Source organism: Passer domesticus, unplaced genomic scaffold (genome assembly GCF_036417665.1).
Source record: "Passer domesticus isolate bPasDom1 unplaced genomic scaffold, bPasDom1.hap1 HAP1_SCAFFOLD_66, whole genome shotgun sequence".
NCBI lineage: Eukaryota > Metazoa > Chordata > Aves > Passeriformes > Passeridae > Passer > Passer domesticus.
Genome location: NW_026990167.1, coordinates 141,348 through 166,989, shown reverse-complemented (window position 1 = coordinate 166,989; position 25,642 = coordinate 141,348). Strand labels below are relative to the sequence as shown.

The following is a 25,642-nucleotide window of genomic DNA, read 5'->3' as shown; positions in this document are numbered from 1 at the left end:
TAAAACTGGATACTTTCAGCTGGTATATTGCTCTGAGAGAGCAAAAATATCACCTGCTTGCAGAGCAATACTGGTCACTTGATGCATTAAGTATTGCAGGTGCATACCAGCAATGAAGGAGTCATTCCAAAGGGGCCATACCCAGCATTTGGCAGAACTAACCCTGAGCAAAGGGACCAGGGGATCAGATCCCTCTTTCTGAATCATTTATCCAAGTCTCATCTCTCCTATCTTTACATGCCCAGAGATTTCAAAGGAACAACAACAGTGTCAATGAGCCCTACACCTTGAAAGCATTGCCGGACATAGATGTGCCAGAGACTGCATTTTGTCTGGCACAATTCCACTTGTCAGGGATCAGGCAAGGCAGGGACAGGGACAGGAGGCATCTCCTCCCCAGCCTCAGCCTGCAGCACTGACACAGGCACAGACAGCCAGGGAAGAGATTTGTCATTGGGAACCTGCCACAGGTGGCTTTGGGCTTGTGCTGTCAGAGGATGACAAACTCACACCCTGCCTAGGCTGCAGCCATTTGGAAGTCTCCTTCTCCTTCACTGGAAAATTCAAAAGGACTTTCCATCATAAGAGATTTCCCAATTCTTCCCAGAGCAAAACCATGAATAACCCAGTGCAGAACCAATATCCATGAATCTCCTTAAAATCTAAAAGTGTTAAGACCAGAAACTACCTCAATGAATGGTTTTCTCTTTCAAAAGCAGGAGGAAGGAACGGGAACATTTCTCATTTCATGCTAAATGCCTTCTTTTTCTACTCTAATTTTGACACAAGAAAGGCTGCAGGGCCATAAAAGGCACATGCAGCGTGGAGCGGAAATGTTTTCTTTTTTGCGCTGCAGTTCCAGAATCCCAAGGTACTACTCAAGCTCTTGCCACTCAACACTTCACACTGGAAGAATTTTCACTGCACTACCAGAGAACACACTCAGGGACTGGGCTCTGGGAGAGTCCACTGAGACCATCAAGGAATTGAAATTAATTTAAAGACTTTTTTTAAAGAATGCGTTTTAACCAACCTTTCCAATTGTCAACTCTGAGTCAAATTCCCAATGGTCATTTTAGGACAGACGTGCCCTGTACATACCTGCATGCTCTGGGGTCTTCTCCTGGCTTCTGCTGCTGGGTCTTGGCCTGGAGAAAATGGAAGACAAAAAAACATATGAGGAGCTAGAAGGAGAAGGGAGGGAATGGGCATACCATGAAAGAGGCATGGTCACTGTGATGAAGGAGGAATTGCAACACATAAACCCAAGAGGATGCAAAGATGATGCATTGTCCTTAAGCTTTCAGTTCCTGGAGTCGCACAGAACTGGCCAAGCTCTGGCTGAAATAACAGCCAAGTCCAGCTGGGGACCCATCCTGAGACACTTTGAAGCCCTGCCTCCTCTTCCCCAGCACCACATCTGCTCTTGGGGCATTGCTCTTGGGTTTGACATTGGATGAGCAAAATGCGGAGTACTCAGAGGTTTGCCTAAATACATGGGAGACTGTGCAAAATCACCACAGGAGATGGGAAGAGTGAGGTGAAGAGCACACTGGAGCAGCAGACACCTTGGCTTACCTCATCTCCTGGGACTCCTGCAATTCCATCTGGGGAGAGCTGTGCACAGACCCAGCAGCACTGCCCACAGGGGGAATTCCTGCCTTGCGCAGACGGGGAATCAAAGATTTTCCCAATGATCTCTTCTTCATTTCGCTGCTCGTGGAATACAGCAAGGAGGTCTGGAAAGAGTAGAACTCAGTGCTCAGATCAATCATCCACACTTGCCCCCTTTGATGCCTCAAGAATTTTATCAAATGCTCTTAACTGGGACCTGGTAGGAAAAGTCAAACTGATGCAGCAGCTTGGCTGTGGATTGGGAATGCAAAGGGAACTGGACAGGGAGAGACCATGTCCCACATTTCTGAGCTCTCCCCACCTTCTCACTTCCCTGGAAATGCGACTACATTCCCAGCTGGCATCCTCATCTTTGACATCAAGGTGTTCTGGGGTGCCACTGCCTCCCCTGGCCTTTTGGATGCCATGGCAGTGGGTTTAGATCACTGTTCTCTCCCTGCCCCTAAGGTGTCTCACAGCCAGTGCTGATCTCCAGCCAAGTCCCCACAAAGCCATTCTGCAGCATGTCCAAACCTGCTTGTCTCAAGCCCCTCATTTCTGCTGCTGCTGCCCTTCCCTCCTACACTTCCCCAGCAGCCTTGCAGCCCAGATGCTGCTGCTGAGCTCTCGGGATGCTCGCTGCTCTCCAGCTCCCACACATCCGTCATCTCAGCCTCACTGCCATTCAGGAAGTTCAGCAGAGCTCCCTGCCCTGCTGCTCTCTGCAAGGTCTCTGCTTGCCCAACTTGCTCCAGGGCCCCCATGTCATGGCCAGGAATGGGGGAGAAGGCAGCAGAGGCAGATGTACACCCATGCTTAGTATCCCATCATTTCTGGCCCTGCTAAAGAGCCAAGCCAGGACCTGTTCAAAGTTCACTGAAGCGGTCGGTTCCTGTCAGGGAAAAGGTCTCAGAGCTCTGCTGTGTCCTGGGTTGACTATATGATGCTTTTATCCCCAATTGTCTTGTTCTGTTTATACTGAATAATAAGTTTTACACTTTAAGACTCTCTTCCAGACAGTGAAGAGGGGAGGGAAGAAGTGCGCAGTTTGTTTTCAGACTGCTCTCACTCCTCCACATTCCTGCTCCTGGACTGTGTTGTCTGCGGATGGACAGACAGCCGGACAGAGCTCCTTTTTCCCTTTTTTTCTGCTTTTAGTTAGTTTTAGCTAGCTGAGGCAAAGAAGTTCCCTGGACTGTGATTTTTTTCCTTTTTTCTTGGACCTGTTCAAGCCTGCTCTGGACTGAACACCCAGAAGAGCACCGGCAGCTCCACCTGTGGCCCCCTGGCCGGGCCTGGGCCGCGGCGTTTCCAGCACCAGAGACTGGTCAAAGACTGAGTGAGCCGAGCTGCAACCCGGGGAGGGGACTGTTCTGAGTTTGCTTTCTTTGGAGCACTGAGAAGTTTTATTGTTTAATATTGTTTGGGTTCTATTGTTTAATAAACAGGTTTCTTTCCACTTTTTCTCCAAGGAGATATTTTCTCCCAAACTGGTTAGAGGGGGGAGGGGCAATTGAATCTGCTTTTGTAGAGAAGCCCCTTTGGGGGTTATCTCCCAAACTTGCCCTAAACCAGGACACAGTGCCACCCAGACAGACGGTGCCCAGAGAAGCAGTGTCCATAAGGAGCCCAGAGGAGTCCAAAACAGCACACAAACTCTCTTTCCACACTCTGTGCCTCTTGACTGCCTCTGCTTGGTAGCTTTTCTTCTTCAGCTTGCATGACAGCAATTTCCCCCTTCATCTCAAGCAGCCTTTTCTCCTGCTCCCTCTGTACCTCTGCCAGGAAGTTTGCCCGTTCCTCCAGCTGCTTCCGTGCCTCCACATGCTGCTCTTCCAGTTGTCTCTCCTGATGAGGGGAAGAGACAATTCCTGATGAAGTCCAAGCAATGCTCCCCATAGAGAGAAATGGAAGCTTCATCCCTCCAACAACCCCCCCACCTGGAAAGTGCACATGAGTTGTGACTTTGTGCCCTCCAGCAATGCTGTTCTAACCCAAAATGTAGAGGGAGTGTCAGCAGGTGGAAGGAAGGAGATGCCACCTTCCTTCCCTGCTCTCATGGCTGCCTGTTTTCTGGCCCCTCTCTCCTCAGCATTTCTGCCTGTTCTCAGAGGCTCTGTGTTCACATTCCCCCTGCCCTTTGATCAAGGAAGAGCTGCACATGGACTGCAGGATGAGAATGAGGCCAGCACCTCAATGATCCAGTCACAAGGCAGGCCACCAGCTGAAATACCAGCAACACAGGGCCTCTTGCATATGATTCAGGCCCAAAGACATCTGTCCACCATGGGAGGACAGAAAGCAAGGAAGCCAGTTGCTGGGACTGCAGTTGGCAGCAAGGTCAGCAGCCACCTGCTGCATGGCACAAGGCTGTGGGGAAGATCCTGCCCCTTCGCTGCCATGCTTTGGGTGGCGACCACCCAGCCTCCTGGGGAACTTGGCTGATGCCCATCCTGAACCTGTGCATGCATATACTGTCCCAGCATTGTCCTCTGGCTCTTCACAGGCCTTCAAGTATGAGCCCTTGAAGGACCCTGCTGCCTGGCCCAGCAACGTCTGGCCTACAGCAGATGCTTGCGGCCATGTCACATACTCAGGCTGCTCTTCTGCTGAGCCAGCCCACCAAACCTGCCTGAAATCTTCAGGTGCCTCTTGTTTCTTACCAGTTTTTGCTCGAGATTCCTTTTTTCCTCTTCCTGGGAAGATTGCCAGAGTCTCAGAACCTTGCAGCACTGCTCTTGTGCCCAGCGGAGCTGTTCAGCCATGTCTTCACATTGCTGCTGGCTGAGAGCTCTTACAGCCAGCAGCTCACGACGAAGGCCTCTCACATCCTCTGCAAACATGACACACAGCAGCAGTCAGACACTCCACAAGCACAGGAAACTGCTGGCCTTAAGCCCTTCCAGTTTCAGGCAAGGAGGGACCTGCCCTCAGCTGCTTCACTGCTCAGAAGCCCTGGGCACAGAGCTGCCTTCGCAGCCACTGCACTGGGCAGGGCCATCAGCAGAAACAAAGTGCACGAGGCTCTCACCCAGTATCGCCTCCTTGGCCTGCCTGGCCCTGTGCACTTGGGCTTCCACACGGCTCCTGGCCATCTCCAGCTCCCATATGTGCTGCTGTGCCTCCAGCAGGCTGCTTTGCAGGCTCTCCTTTTCTGACCTACAAGGCGTGAAGATGAAGAGCAATTGCTCCTGGCACACAGGGGCAGCTTCTCCAGTAAGATGTGCCTTAAGATCCCTACACCTTAGTATGCAAAATGGCTTGCATGGAAACTCAGATACAGCAGGACTATTTTGCCACTTTACATAGCAAATCAGGCCCCTCCAGGTGACTGGGCAGCCTTTTCTCATGTCCTAGCCCAGCTCAGTTTGGTCTCAGCAGCCAAAGCTGAAATTGCTGTTGCCTGACCTAGCACACATGGGTGTGCCCACCAAGGATCTGCAAAGGGACAAAAGCCCAGCCTCTGCTCACAGCCTTGGGCTCATCTGCACTTCCTAGTCACGCTGCAGGTGCAGGACAGAACAGGGCTCTCCTGGCTGACTCCTCAATGCTTCATGCCATTCATAGTGGACGTATAGGTACTTTGTAGGCCAGGCACTCTCTAAGTAAAAGGGACTAAGGGAATTCACCAAACCATATAGCAAAACCTCTGGCTTCTAGCAGCATGAGTAGGAAACCAGAAGTAGGTTTCTATCTGCACAAGAACTCTCTAGGAGGAGGGACAGATATCCGGCCAATTAAATGACTGGAATTGGATAAACAAGACCACTTGCTACCTTTATATTTGCCTAACTAAGCCGCAGTGCCCAAATATCTGGGCACTCTTTAAAAAGGAAGAAAGACCAGCCAAAAAGATCCTTGACAGGTTACAGAGGTGGCTGGACAAGTGGGCAAGAATCAGTGCTCAGCAAGAATCCCCAGACACTGTCAAGAAGTCACAAGACCTTTCCCTTCTGCTGCTGCTGCTCTTTGTAAGCAGTTCTAGGTTCTGCACCATCCTTCACAGGAGTCAGCTCTGCAGGCTCTCAAGATTTTCAGCGTGACCCTCCAGCTTCACCTGAAGCGTCAGCGCCCTGCTCACAACATTCACATCTAAGAGCCTTGAATTCCAAAAACCCCATGTCAAACAACTTGGCAAGCAAAGATTGATGGTCAGATGCACTGAAGGAGAAAGCAAAACCAGAGGGAAACTTCTGGTTTCAGCAAACATCTGCACAGTGTCCCTGGTCCTCAATTCAGTGCCAAGTTGGCTTGCTTTGCACTTGTCACAGGAATGTGCAAGGGGTCCCAAGCAGGCACCCAAAAAAAGCTTTGAGAGCTTGAGCTGGCAGAAAAGTAAGATTCACATCACAGTATCCTTCCCTTTTTGCTTGTATCTCTTTGCTTCTCTGCCCAAGAAACATCTGGAGAGCACACAGCAGGCAGTAAATCCTGGCATAATGCTCACCACCTTTGTAACTACAGACCTTCAGTAATGTCCCACCCAGGGTCTCCTCCCTGCCTTTACCTGGCCTCTGCCAGCTGCTCTGAAAGGCCTCGCAGGTCCCGCTCCGTGGCTGCCAGTCGTGCTTCCAGGGCAGCGTTCTCCTGTGCCAGCACCGCCTTCTCTCTGCACACCTGGGACAGGGTGTGCCCTTGGCGGGAGAACTCCTGCAGCAGCTTCTCCAGGCCCCTGTGGGCTGGCCGCTGCCGGCGGAAAACCTGGCAGTGGGGGGGCACCATTTTTCAAGAGGAACAACAACAACAACAACACAGGCTCGGTCTCAGCTTGCTGCCAGAAGCAGCATTCAGGGGGGTCTTGCTAGGACAAATCCCTCTCCCACAAGTGCTGCCTAGGAACAAGGTGAGCGTACCTTTGGCACGGCCAGAGGAACCGCTTCTTTCAGCAGATCCCTCTGAGGCTGCCATTCCTCCGCTGTCGCTGCCGCCACTTCAGACGCCCTCTCCAGTGAGGAGTGGCGCTTTCTCTCACATGCAGCCAACTCCTTCCACCTACAGCAAGCAGACAGACAAACAAGCCTTTAATTGCCTGGTCTCCTTGCAAGACCAGGACTGCATAGCATGTCCCACACAAGGCAGTCTCAGGGGCTTCCAACAGCCCTCTACTTCCACCTCAAGAGAATGCTGCAATTCCCTCCCTAGACCAGCATCTCTCTTTGTTGTTCATGCAGGTGAAGGAGTCACCGCTGAGGAAGTCAAACAAGCTTCCAGAAGCCACAGAACACTTCCAGAAAGCTCAGGTACTCTCAGGGTAACAGCTTCCTGCCTGCTAGCTCTTACACTCCCTTCTGATTACAGTGGATACTGGACTTGTAAATGTTCTTCTTTGGCTAAGACATCCTTGCTAAGTCGAGATGAGTACTGCCACAATTACTCTTGCTTTCACTAGTGAAACAAGGAAAGAGCCTGCAAGCCATAGCTTGGGGAGGAGGTGGGGATGATTTTCCAATCCAGTTATCAAAGGATGGGTTAGGCTGGCAGAGATGCTAGGAAGCCTCTAGCCCAGGCTTCAGTTCCAAGCACTTGGGGTCAGCATCTGGACAGGCTGCTCAAGGCCCTATCCAGCCAGGGCTTCTGAATTTCCAGGGCTGGAATTTGCACAAGCTCTCTGAGACACTTGTTCTGCTGCATGACTGCCTTTGCGGGTCAATGCTCTGCTCTCCTTAAGCCCAGCCTGACCCTCCCTTGCTTTTACTCTGGTCTAGTTAGGAATGCTTTTTGTCAGGGTTTAAGGTGTGAGTCCCAGGAGGCAGCTGTGCTCTAGGTTGCTCAGCAGCCAGACCTGCCCTGGGCTGCCTTCCCCCATCTGTGCTGAGCAAGTCCAACAATGAGAAAGCCAAATTTGTTCTTTGACACTGGGCCTCCAAAAGCCCAGCAATGCCCAGCCCTGCTCAGAGAAAGCGAGAAAGCTCAACACACACCTGAACTCCTGGGCGCCGTGCACTCTGTCCGTGCTCTCCTGCCGCTCCGCCTTTCCTGCCTGGGCCCGGGAGTCCTGACTGGCAAGATCCTCTCCTCGTGGGACCTGCAAGGAATAGGCAGGGAAAAAGCACAAACAAGCAATCAGGAGCAGGGAAGTTGGCTCCTGAGAGCTGGCAGAAGCACCAAGCAACAGCTCACCTGAAGGCAAAAGCTGTTGTGTGGGGCTGTTTATGTGGTGTTGATGTGGTGTTTATGTCCCAACTAACCCTGGAGTTGCTCTGGAAGTGTCTGAATAGAAGCAGGGAACATTTCCCTGCTCAGCTCTGCTCAACTGGCTTCCCCTCAGGATTTCAGACCTTTAAGAGCAGCCAACAGGAACTGCATTCCAGCCCTTCACAGACAGATTTTGTCTCTGCCATGCAGAGCTGCTCAGGAGTCTTCTCAACACACTTGGGTCATGTCAAAGTTAAGGAGGCAGTCGAAGCAGTGCCTGTAGCTACCTAGATAGGGCGTGGAGAGGGGTGGGTCCCTGCAGGCAACAGCGGCTCCTCGGCACCCCACAAGGCTGTGAACTGCACCTGGGGACCTCTCTCTGCTGACAGCAGGGAGCCTGCACAGACTCTGTGCACAAAGGGGCTGACTTCCACACCAGTAGCACTAAAGGACATCATGCTACCACTTCTCTGACACCAAGGGAAGTTCACAGTCCCTGTGAGAATGCCAGGAAAACGATGCCTGCATGTCAATTTTCAGATGCCATTTCCCACGGGTCAGTGGCTGGGCTGAAGTGCGAGGTCATGGCAGGACTCCAGCCCCCAGCATCCTCAGCCACAAAGGGCAAGGGCTGCCTGCTCAGAAACTTGCAGCTCTGCACTGCCCCAAAGCTTTGCACTCAACCAAGCAAAGCTGCCACTGATTGCTGCAGGATGCTCAGGCCCTGGACTGACAACACCTAGAGGTTTGTTGTCCTTTGTGTCCCCTTTAGCCTCTGGAGGCAGAGAGCGAGCCAGAGGAGGTTCTGCTGCTGCTGTGGTGCTCTGCAGACAGGCAGCAGTGTGAGGGACAGGGAGTCACCTGTCATTTAGAACCTGATTTCTCCTGAGCTCTATCCTCAGCTGTCCTAAGCACAAGTCATGAATTTGGATAAAAGTGAGATGCTCAGGCATTACAACTCAGTTAAAAAGGGCTAATAAGGCTAATGTTTAAACGGGATTGTGCATGCTTCTGCAGGAGATATTTCAGGCTGGCTACAATCAGCATGCAGCCTCCTGCCTGCAAAGCTTGACTTCCATTAGTTAAAACCTCTTCAGTGGAAAAGGAGGAAAGGGATGGAATCCTTCTGGTAGTGTTCATGCAGATGCTGATGTGGACTTTCTTTCAGACTGCCAGGCTGGCACTCTACTGCAACAGGCCAAGCCCACAGCTTTCTCCACACTCCTCAGACACCAGGAATGTCAAGGGTGCCCGTCCCACTCACCGAAGCGCGCGCTTGACTCCTTCCACCTCTGAGGCGAGCTGCCGGGGGCAAGGAAAAATGAACCAGGTGCTGTTAGAAAACTGTTTGTGCGGAGGAATCCCACAGAACAAGCCCACCCAAGCAGAGAGCATTCTCCTTTCACAACATCCCTCCAGGAGCAACACTTCTTTAACACAGCAAGCAAGACTGCAGGCCAATACCCTAGGCTGTGTCTACCTTTTGCTCAGCTTTGCCACCAAAGAACTAGAAACTTGGCCGTGAAGATGCAAATTGTTCCTTAGCAGGCAGTGCCTACATTGGAGCTCATTGTCTACACTACAGCTAAAGCAGCTTTTTTCTCCTCTCTTTCCTGGACTTGCTTTTTTGTTTTGTAAATTGCATGCAGCATGTACCACACAGTTGCTGTAAACAATTCCCTACAAAACCTTCCACCAAACCCCTCTCAGCACTTGCAGTTCTGTTGGGACACAGCACAGGCCCAGCTCTGGGCTTCAGGAGCACACACCAAGTGCTCGGCAGTTTGCCCTTCAGCGCAGAGCCAATGGCTCTTGGAGCACACAGAGGGGGTCCAGTTACACAGGCACATCCTTGAAGGATGGAATGCAATCAAAAGATGCTTTTCCTCAGTTCTGGAGAGACCTGCATAGTTTTTAGGAGGATGCCTGCAAGGCTCTCCCAGTCTGCATTTTGGAGGTTCCTACACCCTGCTGGGCAAGAGACACCCCCGTCTCCAGCGGAAGCTCTTGACAGGAGCTTTACCAAACATATGGCATCTTTATGCCATTTTTGTTCCAACGTGCTGCCCCAAGGGGAAAAACAACTTCTATTTACCAGCCAAACGAAGAAAAGCTTTCCGAGAAGCCGCCAATGAAAAGGTGCTGCTGACTGCTCTACGGACTCGCTCCATCCTTTGAGCAGGGCTGCTTGAGTCCGTAGGCCAGGAAACAACAATGGAAAAAAAACCTACTTGCACAAGTCCTGGGACTGTGCAAGTAAAAAGGGGAAAAACAGGATACTTGCACGAGTTCTGAGACTGTGCAAGTAAAAAGGGGAAAAACAGGATACTTGCACGAGTTCTGAGACTGTGCAAGTAAAAAGGGGAAAAACAGGACACTTGCACAAGTCCTGAGACTGTGCAAGTAAAAAAGGGGTAAAACAGGACACTTGCACAAGTCCTGAGACTGTGCAAGTAAAAAGGGGAAAAACAGGACACTTGCACAAGTCCTGAGACTGTGCAAGTAAAAAGGGGAAAAACAGGACACTTGCACAAGTCCTGAGACTGTGCAAGTAAAAAGGGGAAAAACAGGACACTTGCACAAGTCCTGAGACTGTGCAAGTAAAAAAGGGGTAAAACAGGACACTTGCACAAGTCCTGAGACTGTGCAAGTAAAGAGGGGAAAAACAGGACACTTGCACAAGTCCTGAGACTGTGCAAGTTAAAAGGTGAAAAACAGGACACTTGCACCAGTCCAAGGACTGTGCAAGAAAATAGAGAAACAAAAGGACACCGGCCGTAATCTGAGAACAACTCAGACGAGGTGATCCTCCTGCAAGGAGCACGCCAAGAGCTGCTCTGGATGCTGAGGCCTTGCGGGCACCAGGAAAACCTCCTGCTGACAACGCTGTGACGTGGCAGCCCTCTGCTGACATCACAATAGCAGCCGCTCTGGCTTGCTCTGTGAGTTCATGCATGGCAACCAAACCTTCCCTACAGCTAACACAATAGAAAAGCCCAGAAAGTTCTCCTCTGCCCCAAAGCAGCACAAAACTCCCTTGCAGTCCATAACCCACAGCTCAAAGGATCCCAGAGTAACACAGAACAGGCACCAAGCCCATTCACCCTGTACGCCAAGCTGAACACTCAGAAGAGCCAGCATGTGAGGAAACCAAAGGCAATGTGCCCTTTTGCCCAGCAGTGCTTCTCCAAAAACCAAGAACACTTGATTAAGTGCTGTGGATGAAATTGTGCACTGCTAATATCCTGGAGAGTTCCCTCAACTGGAATGCCTGTCATTCCCACCCATTTGCTGCATGGCTAACATCAACCAGCAAACTGTAGGGCTTGCTGAAGGAACAATGACACCTAAGTGGGGAGAAAAAACCAAGTAACCAACCTGCTGCACACACAGCACACTGCTGCTGCACAATTACAGCACCTCAAAGAAGCCTTTGGGACCTGTGCCTCACTTCTGGCAGCTTCCCTGCAGGATGCATCTGGCAGTCACAGGGATCTGACTCCAATGGACACACAGAAAGAAGGAAAAGAACCTTAAATCCCAATGTGGGACAATGTAGAAGCTGGTGGGGCGAGGAAAACCACTAAAATGGGCAAGTCCCACCTAAAAGGGAGTTATAAGGCAGAGACCAAATAGCTCAGCTGGTGGGCACACCTTAGCAAGGCAGGCTCAGGAAAACAGAGCAACCACAAGCTTTCCAAAGTTCAGAAGCTTCCTTCCCCCTCCTCTCCTCTGCCCTTGAAAACAGGTTTTTTTCTCCCTCCTAAAAATACCTTCCTGAGCACAAACAGAAAGTGCCTGGAAAAACTACCAGGTCTCAGTTAAAAACTAAAAGAATGGAGAAAGATCTGGGCTTTTGCTGTTTGCCTGCTCTTGCAGCCATGGCAGCATTTTGGAAGGGCTCTGCACAAGTCCAGGTGTTTCCCAGCCCCAGGACCACCTCTGGCATGAGCCCAGCAAGTGGAGTGGAGAGAGCAGCTGGTCAGACACCACAGGTGACAGCTGGGAGGCTGCATATTGTCCTGATGCAAATTACCTCTGCATGTCACATGGAAAGTCATGATAATTCTCAAGAAATGTCTGATTAGATGAGGAATGTCTGTGGATCTGCACACCCCACATTTGTGCCTTACTGGTGTCATAATCCTGAAGCTTTTAGATGTTGCTGGGTGACCCTAATTTCCTCCAGGTTAGAGATCAGGGAATAGTTTCAAACATGCACTGCTTACAAAACAGTCCCCAGAGCCAGGCATACCGTTTTCTACCCACCATTCACAAAACACTGCTGTTTCCTCAAAGGAAAGCAACAGGAAGCTCCAGCAGCCTGCCCCCAGCCCAAGAGTGTTGCCACATTCTCTTCACAGAGAAAAGCAAGGCACAAATCTTCCCAGGAATATTTCTGGGTTTCATATTTTCTGAACATCAGAGAAAGAGAAAACACAATTCTTATGACTCTGTTGTGCCAAAGTAGAATGCAATATGGAGTTTGTTACCCAAAGTGAGGATGTTTTGTTCCCTTGGCCTATCAGGGCCAGAAGAATGTGTGTGTCAGGACTGCCATGAGACAGACACGAGAGAATCAGAGTGGATGCAGTTCTGTGCAGCTGTGAGCAAGGGTGAGTGTGTGGCAGATTCAGTTTAGATGCAATGTATATAGTATGGTATAAGAAAGTAATTATTTAGCCTTCTGATAAGGTGGAGTCAGATGCATCACCCTCTCTCCCTCTCCACATTATCAGAGTCACCTTGATTTTCCATACAAGAGTTTCCAACTGATTTTTTCCTCTACTTTCTCTGTCCTGTGTCTCAGCAAAAGTGGCTTCTGCCAGCACAATGAAGTGGACACAGACCATTGGTTCACATGCAACAGCACGGGTTGGTGCTCCAGCCTGAGAGCTGCAACTCAGCAATTGGGCAACTGTGCTTTGAGATGCAACAGCAGCCAGAGAACGAGGCTGGGGGTGACAGCTTGGGGACAAGGCTGGCCCAGCAATGGCATGGCACACAAGCTGTGCAGGAGGCACTGTCAGCATGACAGCCCTAAGAATGCCACAAAACCCACACAGTTTTACACATTTATGCAACGCTGGTTGCTCTGCATGTATGTCTGTACTGCTGCCTTTATAACCTTTTGGAAATGGTCAGAGCTAGCAGGATTCACCCCCACCAGGAGCTGATTCAGCCTGGCAACCTGCTGACTTACACAGGCTTCTGGCTTTCCAGGTGAAGCCAAGGCAAGCCCTGCTGCTGCTGCTGCTGTGGCAGAAAGCCCCGTCTGGGCAGGGATGGCACCACTGTGCCACGGGCTGTTTCTCCTTCCAGAGCTGGGCGCTGCTTTTGAGCCACTGATGACAGCTGGCGGCAGAAGGAAGGGGCCTTTTCCTGCACCAGCACTCATGGACGCACCAGGGCCACCTTCAGGGGAGACTTTCGGCCCCACAGAGTAAAGCAGAGGGCCACAGCTGGCAAACGCTTCCTTTGGAGCCTTCCTCTCTCTGGAAAGAAGGGAGCCGAGGGACAGGACGAGCAGCAGGGCCCGATCCCGGCCCGGGCCTGCAGGGAGGGGCGGCTGCCGCTGGGCGGCGCCATGGGCAGGGAGCGCGCCTGCGCGGGGCGGGCGGGGCCGGGCAGCCGCCAGGGGGCGCCCGGGGCGGGGCGGGGCCCCTGTGTGAGGGGGGAGAGCCTCGGGCAGTGCGGAGCCACAAACGGGACTGTCCGTGCGGCACGCACAGCGCCAGGGCAATGCACAGCGCCGGGCACAGCACAGCTTCAGCGCAGCCTGGCCAGGAAGGGAATGCTCCCATGGAGTGCAGCAGTCAGGTGGTTGGATTGCCAGTCCTGTGCTGAGCTGGCAGGGCACAGAGCCTCCTCAAGCACCGCTGCCTCCTCTCCAGGCTTCCTGCACTTCCTTTGCTGACAGGGTCCCATCAGCCAGGCTGGGGGCAGGCTCAGCTGATGTTACAAAGCACAAAGATTTTTACAAAGGTTTCTTCAAATCCCAAGATGTTGTCTTGAGCTAAGAGGCTTTGGCTCTTTTTATTCCAGAATAATGTATCCAGGATTTTACCCTGTCTGTTTCAATGCAGCAATATTGTCTGCAGAACTTGTGAAGGTTCAAGCCACAGAGAGACAAAATACTCCTCTCCCCCTGTTTCTCTTCTTTCTAGATATCACCTAGAAAAAAACTCATCCCCTCTAATGCTGCCCTTTCCTTTTGTCATAACACCTTTTATAAATGGAGGGTGTGATGCTCTACCACCAAACCCAAAATGTTTTCCCTACTGGTTTTGTTCCACACAGCCCCCTTGGGTAGGTACCCCTAAAAGTTCCCTGTCTCCCTCACCCAAACCCCACATCTCCTCATGAGGGGAGGCAAGACCCTGGGCCCATCATCTCTGTCAGGTGTCCACACAGATGCACAAATGCAAGCCAAGAGCCACAGCCCCAGGGCTGATTGCCTGTTTCTTAGGTATGAAGTTTCCCCATGATCCTTAAAGCACATGACTGTAACTCTGCTCACCCCCACACCCCTTTCCAGTGCTGTATCACATGTATCTGTCCACGCTTCTGCCCTTGAGGATCACAAAGCAAAAGTCCCTGCCTCATGCAAGACTGGTGCTGCTGTCACCAAGCCACAGCTTTGTGGCTGGGCCTTGAGGTATGTGGTCATCAGCAGGAAGCAAAGACTGCATCAGAGCTGTGATGATTCAGGGGGTTTTAGGGTGTTTTTTCGCTTCCCCACCAGCCAGTAAGAGCAGTCACAGAAGCAGTTCTCCGGCAGGAAGCAGGGCAGTTGCTCCTCTGGCTGTCGGGCTCCTCCTCTGGAGTGGTGGAGATGGCAGCGAACTTCGCCTGCAGCTTCACTGCACTTTGCTCTTTGGCACTCTGGAGCTTCACCAGGACTTCAGGTGGTAAGAATGCAAAATAATTGCTGTTTTCCTTGTGGTTTACGTTCTGTGAGTGCTGCTACGTAGGGCTCTGGTGAATAACAGCCTTTCTCCAAGTGCTGCCCATGCTGGCTCAGCACTGCAGGGCTCAGGCTGCAGCTGAAAACCCAACTGCTCAAAAGACTTTCTCCTTGGGTAGTGAACCATGCTATCCTGGGATATCATTTAGGGGTTTTAAAGTCAATTTATGGTTTTAACTCATTTGTCAGTGTTTAAACTCTGCATGACCTTGATTATTAAATCTAAAGGCTGCGCGTAACAATCTGACTGCTAAGTACAGATGGACACTTGAGTGCAGATTAGCTGACTTTTAATGAAGCATTAACCTGTTTCATTTCTTTCTTTGCTGAGCAAGGGAACTCTATTGACTGCAGCTGGCCTTAAGTCTTTAGAATGGGAGCTGCAGACATGAGTGTTTTTCTCTGAAGGTGTTGGTCCAGTACTACTGAATATATTTCAGCATTACTTTAGTTCACATATACAGAAAGAACTTAGGGATGGTGTTTTGTTAGCCAGTAGCTTTTTGTTTCTGCTGTGGTTTCCTTTGGGGGCTGCAGAGGCATGCAGGAACTCTGCCGCATCTTAAATGTAAAGATAAAGCCCTAGCCTTGCTAGGGGGAGGAAGTTTTTAAAGGAGGGAGAAATGGGGAGCAGGTTTTCGAAGCATCTGGTGGAAAAAAAAAAAATCAACACATTGCAATCTGCTTATTTGTTTCACTGCAGCCAGGGAGGGAGCAGCCACAGGATTGCTCTCTCATACTGCAGGAACAAGGTCCCCAAAGCAATCCTCAAGGAGGAAGGCACAAGAGAGAGCCTCTTAATACAACATTCAACTTATATCTGCAAAAACAGCCACTGTTTGCTTTATAACAGATGGTTGCCAGTTAATTTTGAGCAACAAAAGGGTCTAAGTCTATTGCCCAACAGAAGGAGCAGGAGGAGGGCTGACTTTTCTCTCTTCACATTTCCAAATCCAGGAGCAAGGATGGGCTCTGAATATGATTGCTCTGGTCCTAAGCATCTCTCACTAGAGCAGCAAGAGTTGTCTGCTCAGACTGTGAGATCACACAGTCATGGCCTCTGGGTATTGTAGGTGCCTGGCCAAGTTGTGCTGTGCCTCTGCTCCCACACAGCCTGGCTGTTTCAGGAATGCTGGTATGCCTAGAGCCCTGCAGTGCTATTTGACCCTCTGAGCCAAGTCTGCCTTGTGCCTGGAATGGGGCCATCACCTTACACAAAGTCTAATTTTTAGAAAATGGCACTCAAGCCAGGGATGAAAAGGCTGCAGAGAGAAAATCAGAATTACAGGTACCTCACACCAGAAGAGTCTCTGGGGTTTGGAAACAGAGTATTGCAAACTATTCCAAAGACTAAAAGTGATTTCAGAGCTGTGTGTTTGCCATGCAGTGACCACCTTGAACAGGAATGAAAGCACACAAAGAAAACCAAATCCTAGCCTTAAGGAATCTGAGTCCCTAGAGGAAAATGGTGGGATAAAGATCTCCCACAAGGGTTCAGTAGATTTTATACCCACTTTGCTCTGGTATGAGTAATTTTCAACACCAAGTTGCAACTGGTGACCAAGGTAAAATGCCCAGAACCCCTTGGTGAAAACTGGGGGGAAAATGTAACCCATAACCTATCCCCTGCTTACAACACATGGGCTATTGAGTCTGCCTGTCTACAACACCTGTCCAGCTTGCTCACCTCTCCAGGTAATACACTTCGGAGGCCTGGCCATGTGTGACACTGCTAGATCTCCCAGGCACTGGAGTCAGGAAGGGCTCTTGGACTCTGACTCTTGGTTTGAATAATGCACGTAATAGTTTTCTTCCCATCCACACAGTGTGATTTCAGCCAGCCTCATTCACTCCATGCCTATAAAAGATGTCACCATGACTCAAGAGGTGTTGAGGGTTGTCAAAAGCCACAAAAGGACATTGTGTTAAGATTAAAAGAGGCTGTGGTTACCACCCCCTTCTACAAAGAACAGTATCTGATGTCAACACCCCCACCACTGCAACACCTGACTTTCCAACAGGTGTGAGAGCAGCTTTTCAAGCAAGGTGCTGGGGAGCAGCAAGAAGAGTCCAAGGCAGCAACTTGCTCTAAACCTGGCAGAGTGTGCCAGTTGCTAGGTGAGCTCAGGAAAAATCTGGTCCCTGTAGCTGTTGGGTTGGCATTGATGGCACAGGAAAAAGCATGGCATTTCTGAGGAAGAGGACAGCTGGCTTTGTGGGCAAACCTGCTCTGCCTGGAGCTTCATTTCTGCCTGCAGACAGGTCCTGCATGGCCCTCCTCAATCACCTGTGGATGCCAGTGCCTTAAACCCCTGTGAAAAGTTTTACCATGAGCTGAGCACTGGGTAAGACGTGCTGGCCTGAGAAATACCTTCGGTGCAAGGCTGAATGGTCGCAAGCTTCTGTGACTGTTGAGTCCCACCCTTGCTGCAGTGGGAAAACACCATCCCACAGAGGACAGTCTTAGGACCTACAAGTGGATTCTGGGCTGTTGGCTGAAAAAACACCACAACACTTGCCCAGCACTGGCTGCACACCCACAGTGCCAACACAGATCAGAGTTATGGCACAGGAGAGTTCATCACCTCCACAGCAGACAGAAAGCCACCTGCTGAACATCCATTCCTCTCCAACACATGGCCTGGGTCTCTCAGCTCCCACCTGCAAGAAAATATGGGGGTCATTAAGGCAGCTGGGGTATCAGCCAGGAAGAGAGATGGATTTGGACATCCGTGGGTTGTGGAGGGATGTGGAATTGAGTCTCTCCTTTGCAGGTCAAGGTGTATGTAAATCCCTGAGCACTGTTACAAGTGGGTGCAGCAATTAACACCTGTGAGAAGGATGTGACAGTATGAGTAGGATGTGCATAAGCAACATGTGAGATAAATTTTTGTCACCTTCTATGCTGATGATGGCATGTAATTCTGGTTTGTTTTGGGGTGGTTTTATTTTTTTTGGTTGTTTGTTTTGTTTTGTTTTGTTTTGTTATTTAATAGACTTTGGATCATCAAGCTGCCCCTGCAAACTGGCTTAAGTACATAGCCCATGCTCTGTGCAGCTGGCTGTGGGTGAGAGAGCTGTCTGTGGAAAAAAAGCTAGAGGTGATAATGAGCTTGACTTTCACAGCAGATTTAGTACAACCTCTGTGTGCACAAGCACACCCAGGCTCAGTGCCTGCAGGCACACAGGTCACCTCCTGCACCGGCAGTCCTTGGCATTAGAAGTGGCTGGATGGCACCTTCTCCAGGATTGGGGATTTTTTCCTCTTCTTTGATTTCAGAATTGGGAAAATGGAGAGGAAGGGAAATGTAAAAGGGGGTGAAATAATGATATCAACTGTAAGCTCTGAGCTTCTTTTAAATGATTGAAAAATAAGCGGTGCATGGGGAAAGAGCTACACAATCAAGTAAAAATATACATTTATACAAATATAAATGGATTTATGGACTGCTCTAATGTGAAAGGTCATGGGTTAACCCCCCCCACTCCCCAATTTCCATTTCCTGCACACCTTGCTTCTCCACTCCATGACCTTGGTAATCACAGAATTATTTGGGTTGGAAGGGACCTTAAAGACCATCTGCTTCCAACTGCCCTGCCACAGACAGGGACAGTTTCCACTGGACCAGGTTGCTCAAAGCCCCACCTAGCCTGGACTTAAAACTTCCAGGATTTAAACATGTGCCATGTCTTACCACCCTTTGAGTGAAGAATTTCTTCCTAACATCTGAATCCTTCTAACATAAAAGCATCAAGATGCCATCAAAGGTTTAAGGGTGTGGTGTGGGATAAAAACTTGTATCTGTAAGATAAGATGTGCAAATTAAGAGCAGCAGGACTCTCAAGCCAGTGTTTGATATGTTATCAAAACTATACTGCACTCTGAGCTACATGACCTATCTTTATAAGCAGTTTCAAAGTTGGTCCTTTCATAAACCAGGAGTTATAACAGAGACATTGAAATAATGTTTGTGATGCTCTGGCTTCTTCTAAATAATTTTGAGCTCTGCTTTCACTTCTGGCAGCATCTCTTTATGTCACTTAGTTTCCTAGGATTGTTTCACCATTTCAGGCATATAAACAAAAACTACTTTTTAACAGGTGCGGGTAGAGACCTTCTGAAGTACAAATGCATTGGACAAGTAAAAGGGTTTATCATTGGTTCAGAGGGCTGAAGCTCCCACCCTTTCATGCCCTGATGTGTTTTACCCTGGTGTTTTGTGTTGTTTCAGGTACACTTGTTACACCATCCCACTCAACCATAAGACCTGGCTTCCCTGTCCCAGTGAACACCAACAACCCCGAGGTCCGCAAGGCCGCTCGCTTTGGGGTCTACAGGTACAACAACAGCTCCAATGACCTCTTCCTGTTTAAGGAATCACAGATAAAGAAAGCCATGGTACAGGTAAGAGCAGCAGGCTCCTGATGGTTCTCCAAATCATCTTCTAACTGACCCTCCTGTGGCATATCCAAGGCACAAAATCCCTGATCTTCCTCAGGACTGCTAAAGAAGTCCCCTATAGCACTGCTACACAGGAGGACTCTGTGTAGGTGACACACAGTTCTCAGCTGTAGCACTTGATTCCTAGCCAAAGTTTGGGCGTCTCTTTCCCCTGCCCCACTTTAAAGGAGGAAACTGCTTTCTCTAGTCAGAGGGCTGAAGTACATGCTTCACGTGGAAATCAGGGATCACCCCAGCCTGGACAGCTGTCACTTCCAGAGGGAAAAAAACCTGCAACAGGTATGTGTTCAATTTATTTGGGGTGCCCAGGAACTACAGGGGATTCTTGGTCATCTCTAGCTGTAGAATCCCTTTTAGACCAGCTCTGCCATGTCTCCATATGTGCACAAGCCTCTCCTCTGCAGAGCCAGCTGGGGTGAGGCCAGGTTATTGCCTTTCATGCATCCGGGGCCAGCTCCTGTCTGCAGGGAGCTGAACCAGACACATCCACCCAGCCCATATTCCTGGGTGACTGAGGAGAGTGTGCAGAAATAGAGTAGGTGCTAAAGAGATTTCCTGGCTGGGAAACACTTTACACAGGCTTTCCCACTAGACAGGATTACTTAGCAAACAGTACTTTTCCTAGGATAAAGTGGGCAGGCAAAAGGATGCTGTATTCTCCTGCCCCATCACAGCCTGCAATGCTGAGATCAACCAGCAGACACCTGAACTTTCTCACCTATTCCCCTTTTATTCACAGATGCTGAGATGATATTTTGAGGTCTGGATAACACCCTGGACACACAAAGTGCATATCCCTGTTGCCCAATGTCACCAAGACCTTTCCCCATGAGAGCCTGACTTACAGAGGATCTCCCACCATGAGTTTTCCCTTGCCTGGACTGCTGAGGTCAATACTGAAGTGGGGAACAGCTGTACAGAACTGCACAGAGCTTTTTTCTCAAACCACATGGTTGTTTTCTTCCTTGAGAAAGAACCTCAAAAGACAAGGCCTGCCTTGGCTGAATGTCTTGCTATCCAGTTTTGTATCTGTTTTTCCAAAACTAAACTGCACATGAACATGTGTTGTCATTCATTTGCCAACCATCCTCTGGCTGAATTTCCAAGCACTCCCAGGAAGCTCTGTTGCACTTGTTTTGTGATGAACTTTCACAAAGCCATGATGGAAACAAGTCTAAACCACAGCACATGTGAATACAACACCTAGCAAAGCAGACAACAGTGGGGTGGTTTGCCTGGGTGTACACACACACACAAGTTTTAAGATTTCCCAGTGCCAGGGAAATGGTCAGACACACGTGCCAGGAAGGCAAGAGGGAGAGCTGTTGTTTTATTTTTTTTTTTAAGACAGAGGTATGGATAAGGATTTCTTGAAACACGGACATCCCAGAAATTACACAGTCCAACAAGTGCTTCCACTTTAATCAAAAGCTAAGCTACACTGTGAAAGGGCATCACTGCAAACGCCAAGGCTAATAAATCTAATCATATTGCCAAATAATAATTCTGAGGTTAAACAGCATAGTTCCATTCAGGTTAATATACAACATTTAATCTCTGGCAGACCACAGCGTATATTCAGGTTCACTACAATGATGTTCTTCTCTAGATGGGCATCTAGCATTCCTTCAAGTCTTCACTCTTCTTCCACAGGCTAATTATTACTTACAGTGGAGTAAGGTCCCTATTAGGAAGGATTTGGGTAGCTGCTCACTTAAAACAGCCATAAAGTCTGAGCCTATGACCAGTCATACACAGACCAGCACTTCTAAATGGACAGGGCCCTGATCTAAGCCACAAACACTTTTTTTTAAATACAAATACTCCTTTTTTCTTGAAAGTTGTTGCCTTTTTGCAGCAATATCGTAACTCCTCTTAGCAGTAACACTCCCACTTTCAGCCTTTTTAACAACCATTCAGTCAAGAAAGGCCAGTGAATGGCCTGGTTCCAAGGCAAGGTCTGGGGATCTTAAAACAGATTGTATTAATAGTACAGCTGAATATCTGCTCCAAGTAACCCCAGAGCTGGGCAAGTCCCAAGTCCCAAGTTCTGCTTCAGAAACACCACTTGTGATGAACAGGTGGCTCAGCAGCAGCACAAATTCAGCATCCAGTGCTGGAGAGGCAGCTATGCTGAATCTTATCTTTGAGAACAGCAGTGTCTTGGCTGGGAAAAACAACAACAACAACAACAAACCCACCCAAAACCACCACCACCAACAAAAAAACAGTGCTCTAAAGAAAGCTCTAGAAGGGCTACAATGTAGGAGGATGTAACGTGATGCTACATTCAGCCACCACTAACAGCCTGGTGCCAAAGACAAGGAGAAAGAAAGTCAGTGTTGGTGGCTTGGGCTGTCCACAAAGCAGGAAAGCCAAGCCACAGCTAAGTTTGTAGGAGAGCAAGAGAAGCCCAGGAACAGCTTCTCTTTGCATCTCAGAGGGGTTAGGAATGGTCTCAAGCCCTCTTCTCTTTCAGCTGCACACTTCACACAATGCCAAGGGCTTCCAACCAGGCTGTCAGCTCTAGACAGACTGGGCCAGAACAGGCTGGGCAGATCCCTGTTCCTTCCTTCAGCCAGCAGGACAGGCTGGTGTTCAGGAACAGATGTCATTTGCCTCTCACATGCCACCAAGGGGGTGAGCAGGCAGCATGCTGTCACTTCAGGTCTGTGCAGAGATGCATGCAGGCAGTGAGCATGTCACACAGCAGTGTTCCCTGTGCGACTCTCCAAGCCCCTGACACACAGTGCTTCATCTCAGTCACCTCGCCAAGCCAATTCTCCATTTGTCAGAGCAACAAAAGTTAAAGCCAGGTGAACTTGGCGCCATGCAGGCTGACAAACCTTGGGAGGCCTTTGCTGCTCTCCCAAGGAAAATGCAGCACCACTGTTTAGACCTCTCTCTCCAAACAGACAAGCTCCTGCTGAGAAAGACAAATCAGCCTTATGTTCAAAGCTGCATCCAAGTGTTCACTGTGACACAGAATCCAGTGTGCTTACAAGAAGAAAGACACACTGGAATTGTAGTACCCATCATCCTCTCAGCTATGGTAACAGAGCTTTCATCAGCACCAGAGAAAGGAGCAGAGCTAAAGTCCACTGAGCTCTTTGTATCACCCCAGAACACTTCACTCAGGAAGGATTTGGGTAATTAAAGAGGAGGACACTTCTAAAGCTGACCTAAAGAACTGCAGCTAAACACCCCTTCATCACAAGGATATGCAGCAGTCAAAAAGGCAACGTGTTTGCTCTCTGCATCTTGGCTACAGTCTACACCAAGGTTAGCAGTTCACCCATTCACTCCAAGGAGTTCATACCCCTGCAGACCTTGCTGGGTCTCTGACATCTATTTCAGGTTACAATGGCAATTCAATAATATTTTTAGTAAAGATTTGGAACATGAGGTGAGAAGGAAAACTTGTTTCTGCCAGTATGTTGAAGAATAAAAGGAACAATCTCAGCAGTGAAATTAAGAGCTTGTGGGACAATCACAACCTGAGTTTTACCAGAGCTTCAAAGTGGCCAGTGATCCTTAAACAGAGATCTGCATTTTCTCAAAAGCTCTGCTCTGCAAATATTTCCTCTCATACTCCCACTTTTTAAATGGCACAGGAAACAAACTGCCTGCCACCAAAATATAAAGCATTGCTGACTGACACACTTCCCACTTTGCATTCTCTTGACATCAGCAGCTCTACACGAAGGACCTGGGAGTTCTGCCTGTAGCAGATGCACCCAGTTTCACAACCTGACTGACTTTCAGAGCCCACTGACAGCTGGGGGAGTCACAGCTCTATGGAACCAGCAAAGATTTAGCTGGCAGCAGACAGATAAGGAGACATGACAGCTGCTGACTGTGAGGAAAAAGTCTTCCACACATAGCTAACTACAAAAATTTACTGCTAACTTTTTCAGTCCCTGCCTCAAAAAATCAGCATATTAGCAAAAATTAGCTGCCCCCTGTGCTCATTCTTTTGCAGCACTGTTTTTAAGCAGGCTAGATGAGAAAGCCCAAGTGTCAGCATCATCAGATCCCTGTTGTGATCACTGAGCAGACAGACCCAGAAGCTTAAGAGGTCATTATCTCGTCTACAAAGTTTTTACTGGCACAAAGCAGACACAAATTTAAAGGAATCAGATTTATGCAAAGGCTTTGCAATCACTTTCATCAGCTGTTCACACTGAGAAACCAACCTTTGCATAAAAGTGTCAGGGGCACACAGGTTATGTTCCAGCAGCTCTAGTACAGAAGTTTGCTCCAGACAAGAAACAGGGCAGTTAACAGGGGAGTAACTTTTTAAATACTTTCAGAAAAGTCTTCTTGATACTTGTGCCCTGCAGAAACATCTCTTCTACTAACAAGGCAAAACAAAATACATTTTTTAAATGCACAGCTGTGGTGTACTCCAGCTCAGTTCCTTTCCTTGGACAGTTTTACTGAAGGGGTTTACATTAAATCAAAAATTTCTCAAAAACCTCTCAAAAAAGTCAGTGATTAAGATTTTAGGAAATATTAAAAATGTAAAAGCACTATTAAAGTGTCTTCTTCTAATATTGAAGATCTTCCCCAGCAGAAAACAGTTATGTACAGACAGTGCAATATGTTCTCCATCCACACACTGGGGGGGGTTTACACCCACTCCTCAAAACAGCTTTCATGCCACAAGAGACCGGAACAGATGCTCTACTTGGTAAATCTGGAGAATGCTTTGCTGCCAGCTATTGCAAAGGAAAGCCTGTGCTAGTACATTTTGTGGCTGGAATGGCTGGCAGCACAAGGAACGCCTGGTAGAAAAGCACATTTTTTTTCCATTGTTTTTCTGCTTGCCCTCTCTACAGAAGATTGTAGGAGGGCAACAGTTCAGGCAGTTCATGAAGCCTTCAGTTCCCTCCTTGCCCACGGTGAGAAAGGAAACTGCACATCCAGCTGTAGTGCCCTAAAGAATAACTGCTGGATCCTAAGCCCATGCTGGGCACCTGTGTGAATTGCAAATGCACATGACTTGCAATTGAAAATGGGGAATTTTGAGGCAGTAGTATTTCCCCTGCAAAATACTTCTTCAGCCGGCTGCAGCCAAGTTGCTTTTCGGCGGGGCAAGGGCTGGCTGCTGTGGAACGGGAGCTGGCTGGCAGGGAGCGGGAGCAGCATCGCCTGATGAGCTGCACCTGCGTCCCATAGGAACGCCATAGGAGTCCCATAGGAGTGCAGCCCACTGGAGTGGATCCTCTTCGGCTGCTGCCATGGCCAGCCAGCCACCATCTGATCCCTGGGCATCCTGCTCCATGACCTGGTCTGCAGGCTCTTTCATTTCTACAGCAATGAGGACATCGTCAGGGGCTAGCTCTTCTTTCCACCCTGGGTGTCTCAAGATGAGGATGCACCTTCTTGCAAACGGTGGCCCTTTTCTACAGGAAACAAAATTCAGCCCGCAGTGTTTCGAGGTCGGGTCAGAGGTGGAGTCTGGAGCTCCAAGAGCACGCAGAGTCTGAGTTACTGGACTGTTGATGTGTGCAATATTTAGAGGCTGCCTATATGCATGTACTCACAAAAGCTTTGCCTCCATCTGGATTAGCTCTCCTTCCTCTGAGCCCCACATGCAGCAGAGAGAAGGAGAATGGGACAAATGGCACAGGCAATGATGATGACAGAAGAAAAAAAGAGGAGTTGAGTTCAGAGGAAAAAGGATGTAAGGTAAGGAGACCAAGCTAAGTCCTGTGTGGTAGATTTTTGGTTCATGTGCTGTAGGCATAGCTCTGAGAACTTTTCTTGTGGTGTGGGCCCAGGGCAGCAGCTGACCAAGGAAGAGCTCACTGTGCTTCAAGCTGTGTCCAGAGGGAAGGGATGGCAGGTGGCCATTGGGACAGCAGCCCAGATCCAAGGCACACAATTGCCTTTGCAGCAGGGCCAGGACGTGCAGTTGTTTTGGGTTTGCTGTGGGGTGCAGGAGGAGGGAGATGAACAACAGCTTTGGTTGACAGAATGTCCAATCAAAGGCTTGAACACTTGATTTCAGCCTTGCAGAGAAAGGGCCCAATGAATACAGGAACTGACCCTTTCAGTGAACTTTGAACAGGTCCTGATTTGGCTCTCTAGCGGGGCCAGAAATGATGGGATACTAAGCATGGGTGTGCATCTGCCCCTGCTGCCTCCTCCCCCATTCCTGGCCATGGCATGGGGGCCCTGGAGCAAGTTGGGCAAGCAGAGACCTTGCAGAGAGCAGCAGGGCAGGGAGCTCTGCTGAACTTCCTAAATGGCAGTGAGGCTGAGATGATGGATGTGTGGGAGCTGGAGAGCAGAGAGCATCCCGAGAGCTCAGCAGCAGCATCTGGGCTGCAAGGCTGCTGGGGAAGTGTAGGAGGGAAGGGCAGCAGCAGCAGAAATGAGGGGCTTGAGACAAACAGGTTTGGACATGCTGCAGAATGGTTTTGTGGGGATTTGGCTGGAGATCAGCACTGGCTGTG

The 25,642-nt window shown here is 49.4% G+C and overlaps 2 protein-coding genes across 4 annotated transcripts in view; one reads left to right on the top strand and one right to left on the bottom strand.

Annotated features, from left to right (window-relative positions):
- Nucleotides 1-10,609, bottom strand: part of LOC135293040 (trichohyalin-like) — a 35,765-nt gene extending 25,156 nt beyond the window's left edge. The window contains exons 1-10 of the mRNA XM_064407047.1: nt 9,845-10,609; nt 9,014-9,051; nt 7,536-7,639; nt 6,468-6,606; nt 6,122-6,315; nt 4,646-4,773; nt 4,278-4,447; nt 3,391-3,462; nt 1,579-1,739; nt 1,102-1,148 (exon numbers count right to left, since the gene is read on the bottom strand). Of these exons, the coding sequence (XP_064263117.1) occupies nt 1,102-1,148; nt 1,579-1,739; nt 3,391-3,462; nt 4,278-4,447; nt 4,646-4,773; nt 6,122-6,315; nt 6,468-6,606; nt 7,536-7,639; nt 9,014-9,051; nt 9,845-9,920 (1,129 nt within the window). The 5' untranslated portion in view covers nt 9,921-10,609. The remainder of the gene's footprint in view (nt 1-1,101; nt 1,149-1,578; nt 1,740-3,390; nt 3,463-4,277; nt 4,448-4,645; nt 4,774-6,121; nt 6,316-6,467; nt 6,607-7,535; nt 7,640-9,013; nt 9,052-9,844) is intronic.
- A 2,999-nt stretch (nt 10,610-13,608) lies between these two features.
- On the top strand, nt 13,609-20,216 carry LOC135293063 (cystatin-F-like). Of its 3 annotated transcripts, none has more exons than XR_010355205.1 (5): nt 13,609-14,407; nt 14,495-14,660; nt 18,949-19,121; nt 19,366-19,457; nt 19,918-20,216. XR_010355205.1 is itself a non-coding variant. In XM_064407074.1 (5 exons), exons 1-5 carry the CDS (start codon nt 14,354-14,356, stop codon nt 19,935-19,937), a joined length of 525 nt encoding a protein of 174 aa, XP_064263144.1. In that variant the 5' UTR covers nt 13,609-14,353; the 3' UTR covers nt 19,938-20,216. The 3 variants fall into 3 exon arrangements, 2 of the variants coding, with proteins under 2 accessions (XP_064263144.1, XP_064263145.1); XM_064407074.1 differs by having other exon boundaries at nt 19,346-19,457; XM_064407075.1 differs by having other exon boundaries at nt 19,366-20,216.
- The last annotated feature ends 5,426 nt before the right edge of the window (nt 20,217-25,642 follow it).

Excerpts from the sequence above, each read along its gene's own strand:
- LOC135293063 (XM_064407074.1), top strand. The coding sequence starts at position 14,354 with ATGCAAGACTGGTGCTGCTGTCACCAAGCCACAGCTTTGTGGCTGGGC. Across the intron at positions 19,122-19,345 it reads TAAAGAAAGCCATGGTACAG|GAGGAAACTGCTTTCTCTAG; the intron begins GTAAGAGCAGCA and ends CCCACTTTAAAG. Across the intron at positions 19,458-19,917 it reads GGGAAAAAAACCTGCAACAG|ATGCTGAGATGATATTTTGA; the intron begins GTATGTGTTCAA and ends TTTTATTCACAG.